The 23,391-nt window shown below is 45.2% G+C and overlaps 1 protein-coding gene across 6 annotated transcripts in view; it reads left to right on the forward strand.

Moving 5' to 3' along the window:
* Positions 1–22,627, forward strand: part of PMEPA1 (prostate transmembrane protein, androgen induced 1) — an 87,489-nt gene extending 64,862 nt beyond the window's left edge. For 3 of the 6 annotated variants that reach the window (XM_079979926.1, XM_079979923.1, XM_079979928.1), the window contains exons 2-4: positions 6,780–6,934; positions 13,912–13,965; positions 14,851–22,627. In XM_079979926.1, the coding sequence (XP_079836052.1) occupies positions 6,821–6,934; positions 13,912–13,965; positions 14,851–15,402 (720 nt within the window). In that variant the 5' untranslated portion in view covers positions 6,780–6,820 and the 3' untranslated portion in view covers positions 15,403–22,627. Of the gene's footprint in view, position 1; positions 97–4,095; positions 4,259–6,779; positions 6,935–13,911; positions 13,966–14,850 lie in introns of those variants that run through there. The other 3 variants (XM_079979925.1, XM_079979927.1, XM_079979924.1) reach the window with 3 other exon arrangements.
* Positions 22,628–23,391: the final 764 nt, after the last annotated feature.

Consider the following 23,391-nt stretch of genomic DNA (forward strand, 5'->3'; position numbering starts at 1 on the left):
TTCTATCCTCCAGCCCCCACTAAAATTTTTTGGTTCCAATGAAACTCTCGCTGGCAGCGATTGCTCTCATATATGTTGAAGGCATTGTGGAAAACGGTAAATAAGGCTGAGTTGACATGTGTGGTGCGTTAAGGTTGTCCTTATTTATCTTTTTTTGATTAGTGGGGGGGGGGGTATGTGGGAAAGGGCAAGCCACCCCGGAAAATTTGGAAAGGATGGGTGCTGAGGAACGGGGAGCATGGCACGGTACCCAGTTGCTGGCCATTTTTCTTACTGATTTTCTTCTTTAAGTAAAGTGCCTCTCGGGTTTGTTGTAGGTTTTCTGAGTTCAAGGGTTTTGGCGAAGGACGAGCTTTGTCGGTTGCGTTTGACATATTGACTAGCAACCTTCCCTTGCAGAGAACAAGGACACTGTCATCAAAAACCTTGGTTGAGTAATCCCCAGGGTTGATTGCTGCAGTGCTTTCTACGTGGGGCTGCCCTTGAAGACTGGCGTCAAATTTAGGGGGCTGGCTGCTGGCAGAAGTGGGGTGGCAGAAGTAACACACACATACACACACACCCCTTTTTTTTACTCAGCGGCTATGCTAGCTTCCTAATGATTCCCAAATGCAGTTCAAGGTGTGTCTGAGACGTGCTCAGGCCCCCATACCAGGCCAAAACCTGAAGATGCCCAGCCCCATTCAATACTTGTTGTTGCCCAACCACTGGGCAGGTAGGAAGGTATCACTACCAACCACAATGAGATGGGTGGGAAACGCCGTTTACCTTCCCACCAGAGCAGTACCTATTTATCTACTTGCACTTTGACGTGCTTTTGAACTGCTAGGTTGGCAGGAGCAGGGACCGAGCAACGGGAGCTCACCCCGTCGCGGGGATTCGAACCGCCGACCTTCTGATTGGCAAGTCCTAGGCTCTGTGGTTTAACCCACAGCGCCATCCGTGTCCTGCATATACATAGAAATCGACAAATGCACATTTTGCTCAAATCTGCCCCCTTTTTTGTAAGTCTCATATAAGCCACCCCCGTTCCTTGTTTCTGGTAGCCAGGCTTGCTTGTTTATCACATCTACATCCTGCTTTTCCTCCTAGGAGCTTAAGGCAGTGTGCATGATTCTCCCCCCCCAAAAAAAAAAAAAACATGGTGTTGCGGGGGAATCACAACCCTGAGAGGTAGGAATCTAGCTCCAAGCACCTTCCAGAGGTTCCCCTCACTGCGAGAAGCAAAGTTACAGGTAACCAGGCAGAGGGCCTTCTCGGTAGCGGCGCCTGCCCTGTGGAACGCCCTCCCAGCAGATGTCAAGGAGATAAGGAACTATTTAGCCTTTAGAAGACACCTGTAGAGGGAAGTTTACAATGTTTTAATGTTTTATTATGTTTTTCTATATGCTGGAAGTCGCCCAGAGTGGCTGGGGCAACCCAGACAGATGGGCGGGGTACTATTATTATTATTATTATTATTAGTAGTAGTAGTAGTAGTAGTAGCAGTAGTAGTAAGACAGCAACTGGCCCCAGATCACCCAGTGGGCTTTAAGGCTGGTTTGAAACTGGGTCTCCGCAGTCCTACTTAGCTTGACACTTTAACGAAGGGCCACATTTCTCTGTGGAGGGCCATATGTTAATAGTTGTAGGGCCAAAGCCAGTGGTAGATTTGTCCACCAGTCCCCAGAGGCTGCTGGAGGTTCAAGAAATTAGGTTGAGGGGTGCAGGTTGCCCATCAGTGCTCTTACCACTACACCACACAGCTGTGCAGCCTAAACCCCACAAACTGAGCACATCGCTGCAGCTCGAGGCTTTATTCTTTCATTTCTTTTTATTTGGCCAATTGCGTTGGGTATTTTTTAAAAAGTTGTTTTATTGCTGAAACTGGTTATGGGAGATCATGGTTTTTATACAGTTGCTGTTTTATTGTTCTAATTTGTAAGCTGATTTGAGGTGTATGCTATGATAGGGAAAGCAGGTTGTAAATAAATAATTTCATATCATAAAATAATATCATATCCTCCCCTTCCACTTCTCTCTCTCTCTCTCTCTCTCTCTCTCTCTCTCTCCACACACACACACACACACACACACACACACACACTGCATTCAGCTGACAAGGCCAGATCAGGGAATATTGTTGAACCCGAACTAATTAATTCAAAGTTAAGCAAGCAAATAAAAGTTTTTACAAGGGTCTGGTTCGTGGTTATAGAAGTTCTTTGGGGCACCCTTGGGAAGAAATGCAGGAAATGTAATACATCAGGGAATATCTAGTGGTTGGCAGAGCAGCTGCGACTCTGCAGACTCTGCTCCAAGGTAACTGGCAAGATTGGGTGGTTTGCCTCACATTTTGTTTGCTTATGCTGGCGCTGAACCACGTGTGGAAGCCAGAAGGAACTCTCACCAATCATCTTATCCCTTCCCTACAACCCACCCCACTAAATTCAGCACATAGCAACCAATTGCATAAAAGAAATTATAGAATCATAGAACTTTAGGGTTCCAAGGGACCCTTAAGAGTGATCTAGTCTCCCTCCCAACTACCTGATCCAAGGGCTTGCTCCTTTCTTGGCTAAAAACACCGTTGGAACTCAGAGCAGATTTTGGAGAGAATAACACACACACCCCATCTTTCCCCCCTTCTTTTTGAAAAATGGTTTCCATGGCTGCTTGTCTGTGAACATAGTTTCGGATTAAAAACAGTCTGCAGTGGTGTTCGATGCCTTCTCGAAAAGTGCTCCTCGCCACCCGATGCTGATTTCTCCTTACCTGCTTAAGGCACACCCAGCCTCCAGGTTTCAAATCTTCTAAACACCTGGCTCTCTAAATCCCCATTGCATGGCAACTGGCTGCAGTGACTCAGCGACTTGAAGAGGAAGTGTGCTCTCTGGGCGTGCTTATGTAGGGTTGCCATATTTCAAGAAGTAAAAATCCGGAAACAAAAGTTATTCTGCTTTTGGGGGGGGGGGGGCGCGGGAATCAGCATAATAGTTTTGAGCTTTTGGGGGGAATTACCCCCCGCCCCAAAGGAGAGCAAAGAGTGATATTCTAACACACACTTCCTTGTTCAGTTGGCAAACCCCCCGGACATTTTGCCAATTTTCCAAAAAATCCCCCGGAAGCTAATTCCGCCATTGAAATCCCAGGAAATTCCTGACGTATGGCAACTCTAGCTTATGTGTGCCAGAACAATCTCACCTAATAATGAGATGGAGTGGAGGTAGAGCATAGCCATCAAGCTTAGTAGCCATGGATATAGCCTTATGCCCAGTAAATTTGTCAGATCCTCTTTTAAAAACCACCCAGGGAGCCCAGGAATTCATTCCACAAACCCCTTTCTTCATTTTATAGCCAGATCCCAGAAAAAGGACCATTTCTTCCTCCAGCATCCTGATTTAAGCACTGCTACCCCACCCTCCTAGTTTCCCAGGCAATAAAATGGTAAAGTTCAGCGCTATTATTCTCTTACACCTGAGCTCGCATAAGTGTAGGTAGAAGGCACTTGATGTTCCCCTGGATAAAAATACACCAAGTGGGACGAAATTTATCCATTACTCTGTTCCTGTGACTGCAGTTTGTTTTAACTGTTTTTAATACTGATTTTTGGATTGCTTTAACCCACCCTGGAACTTGATGAAGGGTAGGCTATTATACATCAGTAGGTAGGTAGGTAGGTAGGTAGGTACAGTAGATGGAAGATAGATAGATAGATAGATAGATAGATAGATGGATGGATAGATGGATGAATGCATTCTCTTACATGCCCTAGGTTCATCTGGCCATCACCTTCAAGCTGCCTTGAGTCTCTGGGATAAGTTGTGATGTTCACAGGGATGGCCAAGGCAGAGGGGTGAAGTATCAGTCAGTAGCCCTTTATAACAGAGGGGGGAAGCTCACCCAAAGTCCAGGGACAGGAGAAGCCGTCCGTTCTGTTTGTTGGTGGGAGAGACAAGTCAGACGGGGAGATCTGAATTTCACTCACGGAATTAATAATAATAATAATAATAATAATAATAATAATAATAATAATAATATTCATCCCCCACCTGCAACTTCTGTCCAAATAGAAGTTTGGGGTGGGAGGGGTAATTTGCAGTGGGCATGCAAGGGAAATTTACCTGTTTAATGTAATAAGGGGTCTCCCTAAGTATCTGTTTTCTGAGCCCTGGCTCTGATGATTTTTTGGCTCCATTTCTTTCCAAGAAAGTTCCTAAGTCTGGCAAATGTAGCCCATGAGGGAAAGGCTGGCTCCTCCTTTCTGCCCAAAGCACAGGTGAGCATTTTTCTCTTGCGGCTCCCCCCCCCCTTAATCTCTTGGCCGGCAGACAGAAAAGCGAGCTATGCAGGAGTGGCACTGCGCTGTCTGCCTGGGACCGTACATCCCTCCCTGGGCTAAGCTGTTTGGGAATAATAGTCTCTATCAAATAACTGTGTTGTGTCTCTGGGATCAAATTCTATCCCTTCCAAAACCACGCCACCCTCCAAGCAAAGTGTGGGGAACTGTATCCTCAAGCTCGTGGAGCTATTCCTGACGAAAGCTGCCTTCTCTATCTCTCTCTCTCTTTCTCAAATGAAGTTTTAACTAGTAGCCTGTTGTTGCTTGCTCTTGTTTATTTGGTGGCTTGGATTGCATTTCTTCCTCTTCTCAACCCCCAGCTACCCCCCCTTTTTGTGTGCAATACACTTTTGTGCCAACTCAAGCCATTCAAGCTGCCACTGCCAGCTGGCTGAACTGAGCACTGAATTAAATTACGTCTGGAAGTCTGGTATGCGGATGCCACTGGGAATGGTTTGGAATCAGCGTAGGTTAAGAAAAGCCTGCACGCTTTGTGTGTCTCTGTGTGTTTCTATCAGCTGTGCGTCAGTCAATGGGTTTGCTCAGCGTCAATGGGAAGTTTATGTCTGAGAAATGCCATGCGGGGTGGGGGGAGTTGGAGGGGGGGATCAGAAGGGGTGCAAGGTATGTTTCTCGGAACTTTATTGCGGTTGCCCAATGTTTCCCTGAGAGGTATTTTAAAAACCTTACTGCAGACTGGCTTTTTGGTAAGGCAGCAAGGTTGAAGCAGTTCAAAGCACACCTGTTTTCCTTTTCTTTTTTTAAGGACTATTTTTGTTCTGGTGTGTTACAGTAATAGCGGATAGCAGAGCAAAGATTAAAGGTGGGCTTTTCCTTCTGGCAGCAAATATGGCGCCCTTTGCTGATTGCATTCCAACTTGTCTTGCAAAAGCACCTATAATCAAGTTTCTGGCAATATGCAATTTCCTTTAACTTGCCAATGATCACTGCCAACTCCAGGTTTTGGAGAGTTCTCATATTAGATGTCCTCACTGGACTCTCCTTCCTGAGTAGGTCTGTCTTCTCAGCGTTGTCTCCAAAAATCCCCACCTTTTGACAACAGTCTTGCAGACAACCAATTAATTTTTAAAACTCTTTACCTGATGCCCTGGCGGTGCTTGGAAATGAACTAGTAAGTGCTCTCAACTGGTTCAGGTGAGACAAAGGATGGTTGCCAGAGGACACCTGACCTGCTTCCTCACCTGCCTTGTTTCCTGGTTGTTTCAGAAGACAGAGTGACACCCGCCTGTCATTGCAATCTAGGCAGCAGCTCGGTGGTGCTTTCTCTTGCACTGAAGTACCCATGACGCAGTGTGAGACCTCCACATACCTTCCATACAAATAACACTCTCCAGCAGAGCTCTTTAGAGTCCTCGCTTATGATGCGAATCCATGCATTTCTTTTGACAGAAATTAATTACACGTTGGCAGGCAGGAGCCTATGCAAGACCAGTTTGGCTGAATGATTGCTACTGCCCCATTGAGCCCAGGGCAAGTCTCTGTAGGGCACTAACAAGCCATGTACTATGCCGACACTGCTTTCGGCAGCCTAGATTGTTGCAGCTTATGAAGAATAGTTAGGGGCCACAGAACACAGTGTGCATCTTACTAGATGCTCATTGCTTAGTCACAGTGGTTATGGCATGTTTTAGAGAAACTGGCTTATAAATCTGCTGCCTTTAGAGATGGCACGGCGTGTGCATCTGATGTGTTTTGGGCATTTTTTGTTTGTGGCATATTTAGTTTTAAGTGTTCAGTTTTCTTTTGCCTGGCTACGGAATAACTGTACCAAAACTGAAGTGACTGGACCTTCTTGGAGCCAGGTTGTAACATGGTTAGTATGAACTACCACCACCCACCCCGGTCTTATTTGCAACCTGCTCTTATTTTTAAGCTCCACTTGAGTTTTAGCCCATGTTTTAAATGAATGAGCAAATGGGCAAAGATTCGCACACCTGTTTTGGGGTTGGGAGAGATGGATGCTCCATCTTTTACTTTTGGACTGTTCTGCTCACTCATGGGACTTCTTGGCTGGTGTTTGTATCCCTTTTGCATTGCATCTCTTTTCCTTTAAGCAGATGCCTAGGCGTTGACAAATGCCAAATCCACCATTAGAACCATAGGATGCTTCCTTGTGCCAAGTCCAGACACTGGTCCACTTAGCTCATTTCCATCTTGCAGTAACTGGCAGTGGGTCATCAGAGTTTTGCACAGGGGTGTTCCCCAGCCGTGCCTAGAGATGGCAGAGATCGAACCTGAGACCTTGTGTGTGCAAAAGCATTTGCTCTGCCACGGAGCTACGGCCCTGCCGCAAGTGTTGGTGGCACCTGAACTTCTCCTCTTGCTTTGTGACACAGCATCACTTAGTACCTTTTTCTTGATTTGGTGCCTTTTCCTCCCAGGATCTCAAAATAAGCATTTCCCCCCCCCCCTCCTTCTTGTCTCCTTTTTCCTGTAGCGGAGTTGGAGTTTGTACAGATAATCATAATCGTGGTGGTGATGATGGTCATGGTGGTCGTCATCACGTGTCTGCTGAATCACTACAAACTCTCTGCACGGTCCTTCATCAATCGGCACAGTCAAGGACGGAGGAGAGAGGAGAACCTATCATCAGTAAGTAGCCCGTGTCTGCCTCCCTGAACGCTTTCCTGCTTCTCTGCCTGGTTCATGTTGTTTGCTGTGCTCACCAGCTGACCCTGGGTGCTTTCGGAACAGCCATGGTGGGAGGACTTTGACCTGGTTTTTACATCCCTCACAATCTCACTTGGAGTGGTCCATATATAAATATATGTGGGCTGATAGTCTTGCAAGCTTTTCTAATGTCCACCAGTGTGGCCAATCTATCTGGCAATGGTGTCATGTGCAGCGGGGACCTGTGATAATCCTAGAAAGTTTTAGGATCCATGGGCTTGTCTGTGGCCTAAGATCAGGCCTGTGGCCCTCCCCAGTTCTCCCATGATGCTTTGCTGTCTGTTCCCCAGCTTAGTAGATTAGAGGCAAAACTGTACTATACTGTACACTAGGGAAGTTGCGGCACTTCCCCCTACCCCACTCCTGTTATATAATAATTGATGATGATGATGATGATGATGATGATGATGATGATAATAATAATAGTAGTAGTAGTAGTATTTTTATCCCACTGTTCTATAGGAAAGCCCCCCAAGTTAGATAGGTAACAAAACCCAAAGCAACAATGCATTGTTTAAGATAACAGCTGAAAATCATACTCCGCAGTATAATTCTTTTTAAACGATAAATATACAGGTAGCAGCAGCAGCAGCACATAAGGTCAGCGGTTCCCAAATGTTTTCTGCCCCAGACCAGTTGAAAATTGCTGAGGGTTTTGGCCATCTGCTTAATGATTTTTTGACCTGTGGTAGCAATTTCAAGTCTACGGAATTCAAACTGCAATAGGAGACTATATGGCGGATATAAGAAACAAAAGAAGCCATAAAAATACAATTAAAAACCAATATGAATATTCAGAGCAATGGATGTGTCATCTCAAGAGGCTCCCCACTTCTGCTCTGGGCAAACCTGGTGCTGAAATGTGCCTGCAAAGCTGTGCATTCCTGGCTAGGGCAATATTTTGTTACTTTACAGCAGGCTAGACTAGGTGAAACCACCTAGTCTAGCCTGTGCAATGGGTCGGAGGTGGTGCTGTGGTCTAAACCACTGAGCCTCTTGGGCTTGCCAATTGGAAGGTCATTGGTTTGAATCCCCATGACGGGCTGAGCTCCCGTTGCTCTGTCCCAGCTTCTGCCAACCTAGCAGTTCGAAAGCACACCAGTGCAAATAGATAAATAAGTACCACTGTGGCGGGAAGGTAAACGACATTTCCATGCGCTCTGGTTTCTCTCATGGTGTCCCGGAAAGCTGTCTGTGGACAAATGCCGACTCCCTTGGCCTGAAAGCGAGATGAGTGCCGCAACCCCATTGTCGCCTTTGACTGGACTTAACCATCCAGGGGTCCTTTACCTTTTACCTGACCTTGCTGCAAATGGAGGCGGTAGACTGGGGGGATACTGTGGCTTGCTGCATTCCAAACAGCAAACAGGGATTACCATTTTCGAGAGCTCACTGATAATTACTCTGCAAGATCAAACCAAGCACATCAGGGAACAAAAATACTAGTCTATCCTGCACCCAATGTGTGGGGAAGTTTCCCCCTGACATACACACGGTTTTTCAGCATATGCAATCTAGCCACAGAAGATGAAACTGAAGGAGCTTATTTGTCATGTGTCACGCCAAAGTGCAAAATCTGAAAGTAATGAAGGAGTTGCAACCTGGTTTCAGTTTCTCTCCGTTAAATAAAGGCAATGCCTGCTTATGTTGGGTGCAGTCCTATAAGGGGCAGCAAAGCTCCCCCTAGTGGGTAAAACCAAGAGCACATGGCTTTGCAGCTCACATTGTTTTATTTAGGTGGATGTCCTAATGGGACGCGGGTGGCACTACGGGTTAAACCACAGAGTCTAGGACTTGCTGATCAGAAGGTTGGCGGTTCGAATCCCCACGACGGGGTGAGCTCCTGTCGCTCGGTCCCTGCTCCTGCCAACCTAGCAGTTCGAAAGCCCGTCAAAGCGCAAGTAGATAAATAGGTACCGCTCCAGCAGGAAGGTAAATGGCGTTTCCGTGTGCTGCTCTGGTTTGCCAGAAGCGACTTAGTCATGCTGGCCACATGACCTGGAAGCTGTACGCCAGCTTCCTCGGCCAATAAAGCAAGATGAGCGCCGCAACCCCAGGGTCGGTCACAACTGGACCTAATGGTCAGGGATCCCTTTACCTTTATATAAATCTAAAGTGTGAAGGAGCTGTGAAGTATGAATGCACCATTCAAACATGCTTGTCAGGGAGACATGACCAGCTGCAACTCCCTCCCGAACATATGTTTGCCTCTGTGTAATGTGTGATGTGCCCCTTCAAACAACTGTTTCGGCAGGGAGCTGTGTCCCTCTAGGTGTTGCTGGACTCCAAGTCCCTTCAGCTCCTGTTGGCATGGCCTGCTGCTGTATTGCATTTAGGAGCCTCACATCCTTATCTCTTCAGTTGGATCAAAAATCAAGTGTGGGGTGTTTAACTAGCGGCCTTGAAAATGAGCATGGCATCCAGATAGACTACCAGGGTCTTAGGAGTCTAGCACCATAGCTGACTGGGAAGTGGAGCAGCAGGGCCGGCCCTCCCATTAGTCAAGAGAGGCAGATGCTGAGGCACAGGGCTGTGTGTGGCCTGCCCGGCACCCACTGAGTTTACCCTGGTCTTCTCAGCTGCCTTGTTGCCATTGTTGAAGAAATCTTCGCCTGCAGGTTGGCTTGCCTTTTGTACATGGAAGGTGGGGGAGACCGCCTTGCATTGCAGCAGCGTATCTTGGGCTGGTCCTGGGGACGGTGGCATCTGAGATCTGCAACCAGCAGCAGAGGCACAAATGCCCTGGAAGTATGATTTTAGGCAGCCTTCAAATATCGTCTGCAGGGCACCATGTTGGCTAAAGAAAGAAAACGAGGCAACCAGTTGCTTTGAGCACGGATGGGCCCAGGAGGACCATTTCTTCTTGAGCCCCCAATCTCGATTTCTGGGGCATAATTTTATTTGATAGACGAGACTAAAAATCCATTAATAAATGAAGAGGCATTCTGCTGACCTTTTGCTTTTCATCTGTGAAGAGTTTAAGGCTGGCTCTGGACATTTTAATCTGGATCCGTTTGTCCAGAATAAAAACAATGTAGGGTGGAAGGCATATGATTATTTTAAGAGTGATGGGAGTAGATGCTTCAAAGCATCGGCTTTGGGGCTGCAGGACAGCTTGCCTCCATCCACCTCTTTCCCCGCAGTAGTGTTCAGACATCAGCCTGAAGACTTTGGAGCAGCAGATGGCATAATGCAATGACATTGCCCACTGCTAAATTAAATATAAACCAGTGAGCATAAGGTGATGATACACTCACCACTTAGTAAATATGCCCTATGGGATGATGAAAAAATAAGCATTTGTATGTCTCGGAGTGATTCGCTCCTCTGCCCAGTGTTGTAAACTGTTATCAAGCAGACCTCTAAGCCAAGTGGAATCCCATGTGTGCAGCGCTGCCCTTGCGCATAGCACACAGATGCTGCTCTAACGCATTTGTCCTCAACTGGTGGTTTGGGATCTGCTGCTGGGACACAGCCTGACCTAAAGTGGGCCACCACAGCAGCTCAACCACCATACAAATATAGCGTAAAAAAATAAATAAATTAGTGGGTTCCTGCAATGGCATATGCGGATGAAATCTGTTTGCAAAGATTAAGGACGACTGCTGCAAGCGGCTGTTTGCAGCAATTCCTTGCCCCCTTCTGAGCAACAGGTCTCATCCTCCCATCTTGTGTGAAAATTAAGTGTTGCCGTTGAAAGGCTGGTGAAAGTCCAGGGCTTGTGGCCACTTCTTAGGGCAAGCTAATCCTTGAGCATTAAAAGATGCAACCATAAAACCACAGTTGTTAGCATCGGTTTATCTCGAGAGACAACGAAGTGCACCTCCCGGGGGACAAGTCAAATTGCTGGAGAATCCCAGCACCTGCCGTGGCTGCAAAGACCAGTAACTTGCTCCTCCCTCATTGCTTTTGCTGTGTTAGCAGCACCAAAGTGACCTCTCGGGGGGGCGCAAGCCTGGGCAGTGTGTATGGAGGTCCTGGGCTGCTCAGACAAGACTCCTCTCTTGGCCTCATTGATGTGGTCCAACAGGAAGCAGAGCAAGACGTTTGGCACCAGCTTGGCTGCAGGAGTTGGAAGGAGGTGTACAAGGCACCATCCACCCGTCTTAGGGGCTGCACTCCAGATTAGTGTAAGGGCCTGCTCCTTAACCTTTTCTTCTCCCGAAGATGTCCTGCAGTTACTACTACTATATAAGAGTGGGGAACCTCTGACCTCCCAAAATGTTTCTGGCCTCAACTCCCATCTCACCCAAAGACCCCAGCCAGGGACTGTGGTCAACAGGTCCCCCATCTCCGACCTAACCATTCTATGCAAATTACATGGAGTGTGGCTACTTACTCAGAAGCAATCCCCCACTGGCTTCAGCAGAATTTGCTCTCAATAGACCTGCGACTTTAGAGACCCAGCGAGGAACCAGGAAGTCCCCATTTCAGCTCTTGTCTCTGCCATGGAACTCACTTGTGGAGATAACAGCACTAACCTGTCTTCGGAAGCGCTGCTGGAAATGCATATTAAGTGCTTTGTAAAGCCTTAATTCCAAGTTTCCTTATGCAACTGCTGCTCCTGGCAAGGGAAGTTGCAATCTAGGTGGGTTGGCGTTTGCGCCATCTTTTTTTTTTTTTTTTTAAACTGGGAAATCTCACCATAAGGTTTTTTTAAAAAAATGTGGATCTATAATTCTGCCATGGTTGTTTGTTCTTTAAATGAAACCTTACCAAGGAAGCGAGCAAGAGAGAAAGAACACAACAGAATAACATTTCTCTGGAATCTTAACAATGCCCTTTTGATTTTATCTCTGTTGCTACCATCTGGAGATGCATTTATATGTGTGTCTCTAATTTTTCTTTCTTGTGGTTTTTGTGCTTTTTGACTTAAAAGTAGACCGTAAGATGCAGGGGTACTCAACAAGTTCCCTAGCTACACACAGCAGCCTCCTGAAATACGGCCGGATTATTAGTTACATCACCCAAATGGTTCAAGTCAATTAATATTCCATATGAAACCAGCATTGGTTATCTTTCACTCCAGAGTAGCCTCATATCTTATGTGTGACATTTTTGAGACAAGATTTCCTATGAAAACAGAAGGAAGGGGGAAGCATCTGGAGCAACATCTCATTTCCCTATAAATCACTTTTGGCCTCCTCTTCTGGTTGCAGCATACCTTGTCTGCAGATCTGGGAACAAAAATGCGACGACGCAGAGTGGATTTGTTAACCCCGCGGGTTGAGGAGCCCCTTTTCAGCTCAAGGGCTGCAATCCCTGGGGCAGCAATCCCTTGCAGGCTGCATGGTAATGGTTGGTGCAGCCAGAAGCAAACGTGTGCAGAGCGATGGATCTGACTATAGTAGGCCATGCTCCGGTCACACTAAAGACCGAAGGTTCTTGAGCCACTTCCTTTGAATTTCACTTCTTCTGTTTAACCCATGCTTGCATCCCCCCTGCCCTCTGCCAAAAAGGATTTTTGTGAAAATAAAGATTGCATTGGGATTTCTGGGCAACTTTCCCATCACCTTTAAGCTGAATTTGATAGTATTCCATGGCCTCTGCTTCCAAGCAGGCATCCCTCCCCAATCTGATTTCTTTTTGGCTGCTGGCATTTCAAGGGACAGCAAGCCAAAGCAAGGCGAAATTGGAATAGATGGTTCAGCCAATAATTTAGAGGTGTCACCAGACAAGCTATGGTTCTCTCAACTTCTCTTCCCCATGCAAACTCCTGCTACTTAAGATACTGCCTGCTGCTGGTTCACGTAGCTCTGTAATGCCTATATGCTTGCAGCAGATTTTCAGTTTTTCGTCATGATCCTTTTGCAGCCCTATCTGGCGATCCTAAGGATGGATGGAACAAAACAGTGTGCTCTTCTAGTGAACTACGGTACTTCCCCCAGTACGAAGACCATATTATTTAATAGGAGGTTCTCAGACTGCACTTGCCTCCCAAGGCTGTTGTAAACATCACTGACATAATGTACAAGATGCATTTTAAACTCTTGACACTTGCACCCTGGTTTTGCTGCCTGCTACTGGAAAGGCTGTGCCTCCTGTCTCTCAAGAAGAACACCCACTCTCAGCCTAACCTACCTCACAGGGATGTTGTGAGAATGAAATAGGGGAGAAGCATACGGCAAAGGGGAAACCAACCTTGCCCTGTCAACTGACTACTGAAGAAGCAGCTGTTTTCTTCTTCCCTCCTCAGTCTTTTTCCTTTTGTATCATGCCTGTTAGATTGTGAGCAGCTTGTGAGCCAGCAGGTAGCAATTGTGCTATATATTTTTTTGTAATAATGATGATTTTTTCCCCTTATTCTTATTATTAAATGTTTACATAATACATCCTTAAGTACATCATAAATTTTCATTCTTATATTTCTATGACTTCCCATATTTCTTATACCCCACCCATCCAAGCTTCCTGAAACAGGCTGCCTTCAGATGTCTGTGAGAAGTTATATAGTTGTTTAACTCTTTGACATCTGCTGGGAGGGCGTTCCACAGGGCAGGTGCAGCTACCGAAAAGGCCTTTTGCCTGGTTCCCTGTAGTTTCACTTTTCCAGGATAGCTCAGTTGGGTAGAGGGTGGTGCTGATAAGGTTGCAGGTTTGATCCCCGTACGGGACAGCTGCATATTCCTGTATTGCGGGGGGTTGGACTGGATGATCCTCAGGGTCCCTTCCAACTCCACGATTCTGTGATTCTAATGAGGGATCCTCCAGAAGGCCCTCAGAGCTGGCCCCCAGGCTGAACGATGGGGGTGGGGACGCTCCTTCAGATCATACGAAACTGCTAGGCTCTTTGGAAGTTGCCGTTGTTACTAGCAATCGCTAATAAGTTTGGGCAGGGTGGGGGAGCAGCATTTCTCAGTAGGAATTATCCAACCTTTTCCTGTTCTTCCCCATTTTAGGAAGGAAGCTTGTGGCCTTCAGAAAGCACAGTGTCGGGAAATGGAGTAACAGAGGTAAGTAGCATGGTGTCAGGGCTGGAGTCAGAGGCACAGTTGCCAGTGAAGTCTGCTCTTTATGCAAGGAAACTGCATACAGTGGTACCTCGGGTTAAGAATTTAATTCATTCTGGAGGTCCGTTCTTAACCTGAAGCTGTTCTTAACCTGAGGTACCACTTTAGCTAATGGGGCCTCCCGCTGCCACAGTGTCACCAGCCTGCGATTTCTGTTCTCATCCTGAAGCAAAGTTCTTAACCCGAGGTACTATTTCTGGGTTAGTGGACACTGTAACCTAAAGCGTCTGTAACCCGAGGTACCACTGTACTGTAACCTGAAGCATCTGTAACCCGAGGTACCACTGTACAACAACCCTAGAGCACTGCTCAGCAACCCTAATTCCCAACACCACTTTCTTGCAGTTGCCAAGACTGAAGGTCCCCCCCCCTTCTACCCTTTCTAAGGCTCCACATTTCCCAGATGTTTCCCAAGAAGCCTTAAACTGTGTCTGTGCACCTCTGGTCTCTGTTCTGCCCTTCTTGTTCCCCATGATGTTCTTTGAGACCAGTAGGAGAGGGAGTCCTTGGGTTCTGCAGCAGCCTCTTTATCTGCCTCCTCTGCTTTAGCCTCGGAGTCTGAACTGCTGCCTGTCACTGGCTCTCCCTGCTCACTAAACCCTGTTGCCCCTTCAGCACCCAGCCCCTCCTCCCAATCCTCTCCCTCTGATCTCTCCTCATTGTCCTACCACCAACCCCCTGGCTCTGAGCTTTCCCCCTCTGGGGCTTCCCACTACTCCTCTTCACCCAGCCTGTGCCCGACACACAGTCGAAACTTAGCAGAGGCCAGATTTCGTGGGCTCGCACACGGAACGCGCCGCTTACGCCCGTCTCCCTTCTTGTCTCCAGCAGCAAGTCTACACGCCGAGGCCTACGGACCGGCTTGCCGTCCCGTCCTTCTTGCAGAGGGACCGCTTCAACAGATTCCAGCCGACGTACCCTTACATGCAGCACGAGATCGACTTGCCACCCACCATCTCTCTGTCGGACGGGGAGGAGCCCCCGCCTTACCAGGGGCCGTGCACACTGCAGCTCCGAGACCCGGAGCAGCAAATGGAACTCAACAGGGAGTCTGTCCGGGCGCCTCCCAACCGAACCATCTTTGACAGCGACCTGATAGACAGCTCGGTTTACGGGGGACCCCGGCCCCCCAGCAGCAACTCTGGCATCAGCGCCACCTGCTACGGGAGCAGCGGCCGGATGGAAGGGCCGCCCCCCACGTACAGCGAGGTGATCGGTCACTTCCCCGGCTCGACCTTTTACCAGCACCAACAGAACAGCGGCGGGGTGACCGCCATACTGGAAGGGGGCAGGCTCCACCCTTCGTCGCAGTTCGGCAGCCTTGAGAGCACAACAGTGTGGAACAAAGAGAAAGAGAAGCAGAAAGGGCACCCCTTTTAAAAAAGAGCGAGAGAAAGAGAATGATATTAAACACTCTGCACTTGTTAACCGGGGTGGGGTGGGGGGTCGGGGGGGGGGGAGATATCGAGAGGCGGAGGCGCTGTGTATGAAATGCAACGCCTGTCTCCATATAAATATTTACATGTTTATGTTTGGTCTCAATGCACAAGCCAACCAAGCTTGCAAAACATTTCTTTGTTGAGTTCTGTCTAGAAAGGTTGTTTTTTTTTTGGGGGGGGGTTATGTGTTCTGTTTTGTTTTTTTAAGAAAAATACCCAATCCTTTTTCTCTGCCCCCCCCCGCACCCCACCTGCCACCTTTTGCGCCTCCCCCGGCCCCCTTTTTTGTTTCTAGTTGAGCTGCGTGTGTCGGCGCTACAATATTTTTGTTGTTGTTGTTTATTTCACTTAACTTTAAAAGACAAAAATATTTGCACAAAAACATTTGTTTAAAGATCTGCAATATATATATATATAAATATAAATATAAATATATATTAAAAAAAATAAGAGAAACTGTATGTGTGTTGGGGAAGCAGGTATTTTTATATTAGAAGAGACTATTGATGAGGGGGGAAAGAAGAAGAAAAGTTTTTGTTGTGTTTTTTTCTGAACTAGAATTAAAAAAAATGGCAATTTTTGTGAGGCAACTCAAAAGAGCATGTATTACATTGTAAAAAAAAGCGAAACAAAAAAACAAACAAAAAAAGCAGGGGTTTAGAGTTATTTATATAAATGTTGAAATTTTGCACTATTTTTTAATATAAATGTGTCAGTGCTTGTGTTGGTCTAAAGCCTCTTATCACATCTACCACAAAACTGTTAAGGGAAACATGTTTATAACAGGGCAATTCTGTATGCTTCTACTCAGAAGTAAGCTCCACTGAGTTGAATGGGACTTACTCCCAGGTAAATGTGTATAGGGTTGCAGCGGAAGTAAGGACTAAAAAAGAGAAATTGAGGGAGCGAATGCCTGTAAAACTAAAGCCACAGACCAGTAAGGAACATCATGTGAAGACTGCATCTTGTACATTTTCCTACTTTCCTATTTTTGCTCTCCATAGTCACTTGACCATGTCTCAAACCTGATCATCACATCTATGGCGCCTGACTACAGGTGCCCTCAAGATACCTGACTGCAAAATTTACACGGAACTGTATCCGTTCTGAAGAGTGTTTAATGCATGTGTATAAACTACCCTTTCTTTTCTGGTATGGTATGATTTCGACTTAAAAAGGAAAGAGGTCATTTATACATTCGTGTATACACCTTTCAAAATTGGACGCAGTTTCCCTTCTTTTTTGCACTCAGGTGTCTGTTCCCAGGGATGTTAAGTCACCACAAGATTCCACTCTTGTACATTCCCTTGGAAATAAAGACTTTAAACAAAAATCAACAAATAAAATATTGACTGTGCATTTGTTTGGCCATTTATGGTTATTGGAAGCATGACAAATATATATATATTTTAAAAAGCAAAGTTTGGAGCTTGCCCCAACAAAGAGCCTCACTGCATGATTTCACAGTTGCCCTGGTACAAGACTTGTCTGGCTCTCATTGATATGGAGATAGCTATGCATATTGTACAGACCCTGCCGGCAAAATGCAGAACTATGGCTGAAATTTAAATGGGTGGGGAACCCCTGCTTTGAGCAAAGCTAAGAAGAGCACAGACATCGTCTTCTTTAAACAGAGCTTTGCAAAGCCAAGACCTTGAGAGAGCAGTTTAAACGGCCCCTTCTGCTGCTGCTACCGTCTCACTAACTTCAGGATGACTATAAAAGCATAAGTGGTCGTTAAAATGCCTTCTTTTGAATGATCAGGTGATGACTTCTAATTGTTGGGGTTATTTCCCCCGCCTCCCAAACCAATCTGGCTCTCTTTTGTCAGTTAAGGCAATAAAAGCAGGGAGATCCCACAAACCTGCCTTATGGATGTTTCTGTACAAACCTGGTTTGGGACAGCTCCATTTTCCATAAAGTTTTTGAATAAACTCTTAAAAGAAGGTTGACCAGATGGGAAAGGATAAGGTCCCTGTGCACTTAATACTTGTGTAAATGAAGAGAAGGGCCGAACAGGTGCAGTTTGCTCTGTCGGGGCAAGAATATGGGTCCATTGACACCCCTTCTGTTTACACAAGTATTAACATTGCAAGAGTCTTGTCTTCCTTTGCTCCCAGTTTTTGGGGCCTGCAGAACTACCCACTCGCCCCAAGCCAAATGCCACTCCCCAGCTATGTGGTAAGCCAAGCATATAAAACCTCTCAGCTGGTTTCCTCAACCATGGGTAGGCAAACTAAGGCCCGGGGGCCGGATCTGGCCCAATCGCCTTCTAAATCCAGTCCGCGGACGGTCCAGGAATCAGCGTGTTTTTACATGAATAGAATGTGTGCTTTTTATCAAAAAGGCAACTGAGTTATTTGTGGGACAGGGGAATTCGTTCATTCCCCACAAAAAAAAAATAGTCTGCCCCCCCCCCAGGTCTGAGGGACAGTGGACTGCCTCCCTGCTGGAAAAGTTTGCTGACCCCTGGTCTTGGGATTCAATCCATCCATGTGCCCCACCTGCAGACTGAAAGATGAGGGCAACCATTTTGGCAGGCCTTGCTCAGCTTCCTCTGGTCATTAACTGTGTTTTATTTATTCTAGATAAATTGGTTCTGATTTGGGGAGGGGCTGGGAGTGGGTCGTGGACAAATGTAGATGGAAACATGTTGACTCCTGTGATGTATTAAAGGCTAAAGAGTTGTGCTTAATGCTTGAGAAGCAAAACCTTTACCTCTTCTGAAAGTTGGCCTTTGCTCAAAACCTAACCATTGCAACATCCTTCTGTGTCGAGGTTCCGCTCGCTAACCCTCCTTTGAAACAGCTCATGTCATCATTATCTTTTCTTTTCGAGTGTTGTCTCGTTCTCTTGTTTCATAAAGCATTTTGTCTTACAACGCTATTGTTTACATTTTTTTATATTGTATAAAAAAAAAGACCTGATCAGTTGCTTTAACCTTCATGGTGAATTTGTACGTTGACTGTGCGAGAGAGTGAGAGTGAGAGATGTAAATTATGGAGAGAAAGAGGAAGAAATAGATGCATGTCTAAGGGAACGGAACGCTTTTTTCCTATCTTGTGCGTAGATTTTAATCTGTTGCTGCAAAGGTTGCCAACTCTACGGAAACAAACCAGCCTGGCCTGTTCTTCTGTCTTTAACAGTAGCACGATGGTGAGAAATTAGCAAGTGGAGCTTTCCTCCCCGCCCCCAAACTCTACGGAGACACAAACATGATCGCCTGCTGGTGTGTGCATGTCATGTCTGCACAGACCACGGAGGACAGGTTTAGCAGTGGCTATTAGGCACGACATGCAGTACACTACTAAATATCAGTTGATGCCTTCACATCCTATTTGTGGGATTCTTGGAGGCATCTAATTTGGTCACTTTGGGAAGCTGGACGAGGTGGAACTAGTTCTGCTCTTTTGGTCTCGTGTTCTTAGCTGCTGATAAAGGCACAGCTGCAATGGCTAGTTGAAAAGTTGGCAACCTTCACGCCTACACAGTTCCACCAAGCTGGGGGGATGCAAGAGCTCCATGTTGGAGTAATAGGGAATGGTTAGAAGAGGGAACTGTACCAAGTGACCATTTTTTTATTTTATTTTTTACAAGGAGGTGTAATTTTGCTTTCTGCCAGATGCTAACTAGTAAGGTAACATAAATGAAAGATATAAAGGCAATAACTCTTGTTTTTATGCGACTTTTCTATTACTTGAAGAAGAAAAAAGAAGGGGGGGAGGAAACAGCAATCCTGCAGCCAACCAGAGAACAGTTTTTAAAGTTCTGACCATTTGCAACACTATTTATATATATTTTAAAAAGGACAATAGAGACAACTAAGAGATGAACTTGAAGTTTTCACCATTTTTAAGGATTTTTTGTGCTTTTTTTTGTTTTTGCCTAGCGATAGGTTCCTGGACCTTTATTATTATTATTATTATTATTATTATTATTATTTACAGCATTGTAACCTGCCTTTCCCACCCATAGCTCCTTGACGATAGCTTTACGACACCTGCGATTTACCTTTTTTTTTTTAAGTGAACTAAAAGGAATAAATATTGCTTCCTACGAAAGGTACAAAGTATATGAATTTATAGAAGTTCTTTTTTAAAAAAGAAAAAAAAGTATCTTTCCTTTATGTAACATGTCTATTTAGTGCCTTATTAAAAAGAAAACAGTAAACCTCCCTTTCTGAAGAAATAAATTAGAAAAGGGGGGCGGGGAGGAATCCAATCAGGAAACTTCCAGGGTTTGGTCACTTTTCCCTTTTTTAGATCCCTGGTTTCCCTAGTTACTTGTTTTTTCTGAAAAGGTGGGGGTACCACTTCTTTGAACTTGTACCCGTGACGCCCCCTATATACCCAGTCTGATGTGCCTAGCTGCTTAAGGTGCTCCCTTCCTGTCGTCTTCTGCCGCCTCTTTTCTTGGGACTGTTTGTGAGGTAACTTGAAATACATTGTATGCACATATCCTACTCCAGTAGGTATTAAAACTGTGGTGGATATTGCAAACCGAGAATACCAACCAAAAGACGAAACCGAAATATATATATATCTGCCGCCCTCTTGAGCCAAAACGAGTGACTAGTAACGTTCTCTTGTCTTTTAATTGTTTGTTGGTCGTCGTCATTATTTTTTCTTCTCCGTTCTATGGTCTTAACTAGTGTGTTTGCTACAGAAAGAAAAAAGAGAGAGAGAGATAACAAAACAAAAACAAAAAAAATGCTTACCTCAATAGCTTTTGGGTGAATGACCCCCACCTTCAGCTGCTTGGCTGTTGCTGCTGTTACTCCTTGCCATGTAACTGTCCTACACCTGACCATGTCCATGTAGGAGCAGTAGGGATGAGTTGCAGCTGCCCCACTAGCCTTGCCTCCGAGCGGCCGGGTGGTCCGGTCCCAAAGGAAGAAGACAAACAGGGTCAGCAGTGACATTGGTGAGGAGGAGACCCCTGTTGGGGGAGGCCCACTGCCCCCAATCCTCTGTTCCGCCCCACCAAAACAAACCAACAAAAGCGCTAGAGCTGGCACTGGGCTGCCAACTTTGTTCCTGGCTTTGCTCCTCTGCTTTTAACAAAAGGCTGACGTGCATCCACAAACAGAGAGGCTTTCCCACAATGCTCCACCCTCTTCCCTGCCTTTCTTAACTCACAACATAACACTTCTGTTGTCCACTCCCATCCCTCTTTCCACCAGAGTCTCTGCCTGACCAAAATAGCCGTGTGTGTGTGTGTGTGTGTGTGTGTGTTTGTGTGTGTGTGTGTGTGTGTGTGTTTAATGCCATCATCCTTCTTAAGCTTTGCTAATCAACTTGTTGAATGGCCAGTTGTAGTTATCAAAGATAGTATTGGTCTAAGCAGGAGCCACTGGGAGAACTCCCTTATCCCAAGCCTCCAGGCATTCAGATACATCAATGATGTTGACAACTCATCAACTTTGATCTAATGTTGCCACCTTTTACTTACCAGGGCTCCTGTGCCTTTTCAGCCTGGGTGGAAGGCAGAAAGACCCGCAAGCAAACGTTTTTCCCCCTGATAGCACTTCCATCCCAGGAGAAAGGTGTGCTTGTTGAGCTTCTGCCAGACGTGAAGTTGTTACAGACCTAGGAGCCCCTCCAGCAGGAAAAAGTGGCAACCTTAAGTGAATTGTGCCAGTAGGAACTCAGATGCTAGCCTGGACTAATCAAGGAGTCATTCCGCCATTGGGGTTTCTCAGGTAGCTTGTTCACACTTGCTTAAGTGTTTGCAGTGAGAAATATGTCGTCCCCCTTATAATAATTACCCCCCACTAATAGTTTTGCAACATGTGTACGCTGTCACGCTGGCTGTTTAAACGAGCCAAGTTCTTAGATGGTTTCTGAATGGCAAACCTGGCTTTACCATTTGCCAGTTTTACAGAAATTCTGCTAGGAATCTTGCTAGCATTGATGACACACTTGTGCACAGCGGATTGTATGTAGTCAGTATTAATCATAATTCCATTCTTGCCCCCATAACTCAAAGGGAGATCTGTGGGCCTTCATAAAAACAGAGTGACGGACCTTCATTGATAAAAAAATAGATGGAAGGACAGACCTTCATTGATGAAAGCTACGTTTTTGCACCTGACTAAATGAGTGAAGATACAAGCCCCAGAAAAGACCTTAAAAAAACAAAAATTATGGGGAGAAAACAAGGCAACACTTATAGTTGACAAACTCCTTTCTAACTGCTAGAAGTGTGAAGAGCCAGTAGATCTGGAGGGGTTTTTTTTGTGCTGTACTTTTACAGTAGAACAAAGAATTCTTAAAAACCAGTTCCACCAAAATATTATGTACTGAGGTATGAATTCGTATTTGAAAATAATAATGGCAGGTTGCAAGTGGTTCTTAGGTAGTCCAGTTTCTTTTTCATGATTCTTGCTTTCAACTCTTGTAAGCGTTGGGTTTAGAAATCTGATCCACAATTCACTTAAGACTAAGGATGGTCATAGGTAAAAATAATTAAAAAAAATCAATATTGTTCTGAGAACATTGTTCTTTCTTTTTAGTACATCTGAATCTCTCTTCAAAATTGCACTAAATGCTATGTCTAACGGAAAGAAAAAAAAACCACCCTTTTTTCTCTCTTGAATTAAAGAAGCCAGAATTGTAGCATAAACATACTAGCCAAGAACAGACTTAATTTGTATTCTCTTGTATGATCTGTGTGGCACTCAGATATATATATAGACCTATACTTCTCCCGTGTACTACACAAAACAAAAGGGGTTGGAGAGGAAAAAACAAAAATTTCCATAAACTGCTTTTTTCAATTTTTTGCTGTAATATAGAAGCTCATGAAGGACTACATTAAAAGTCCTAATTTGCCTGCCTTATAGTCACATTTCATTGTATTTTAATATTTTCTTCAATTTCCAGTTGGATTGCTTTTGGCTTTGGAGTTTGTTATAGGCAGTCCTGTATCCTGAATTTTTTTTTTCTTCAGATAAAAAAAAACTTATGTAAACTATAGACAGCACATGCAATGCAGTACTTATCTATATTTTGCTGTTTTAGTATGAATATGTACTCTGATGCCAATTTCCACAACTCCGTTGTAAAACGCTTCTTGTGTAACAGTAACCGATGGTGGCAATGATATGTCATTCTATTCTTTAAAAGCTGCAATACTTAAAACAATAAATTTTACAATACTTTGGATTGCTTGTTTTCACCTTCTTGCTTTGTTTAACACGAATATATTATGTCTTGGAAACGCAACACTCAGATTTTGAAAAAGGAAGGGGAAAACCCTCTATTTGGGTCTTTGCATTCATTTTTTTAAAAAGCGAAGCCTTCTCAAAAATTAACAATTTATGACAAAGTGTGTGGGTTTTTCTTCTTCAAGTAAATTAATCTCATTCCTGGAATATGTGTGTGTGTGTGTGTGTGTGTGTGTGTGCTTTTGCACACACATGCAGATGAAGTATTTATTTTCTTTTGAACAAAAGAAATATTCCTGATTTGCGTTATTGCATCAAATGTATACATGTCACAACCCTGCCTCAAATAACGGTTTCAGATTGACTAAAGTCCTAAGCACAGATCACCCGAGACTTTCTTTTCCTCTCTGAAGCTGTGGTCGAATTGCAGTGATCACATTAAAGTTATGATTGAAAAACTCAACTGTTTGCAGGGTTTTCTTGAAACGTCTTTTTGGATTTTCTCAGACCACCTGGACATTCCTCCCACTCTATATGCATACTGTTCACAGTGAGTAGTTCTAGGGTCGGTGCTGAAATACCTAAGACTGGCCTCAGAGATCTGCCTTGTGCATCTGCAGTAGGTATGACTGGGCCGGCGGGAACAAGGGCCTTTTTAATGGTGGCTCCCTTCTTATTAAGCTTCATTTGGTTCCCTTTCACTTATGTTTCTTTCTGCAATCTTTCTTTCGTGGTTGGTATGGTCTTAAACTTCTTTCACTG

The sequence above is a fragment of the Podarcis cretensis genome, assembly GCF_951804945.1.
Source record: "Podarcis cretensis genome assembly, chromosome: 6".
NCBI lineage: Eukaryota > Metazoa > Chordata > Lepidosauria > Squamata > Lacertidae > Podarcis > Podarcis cretensis.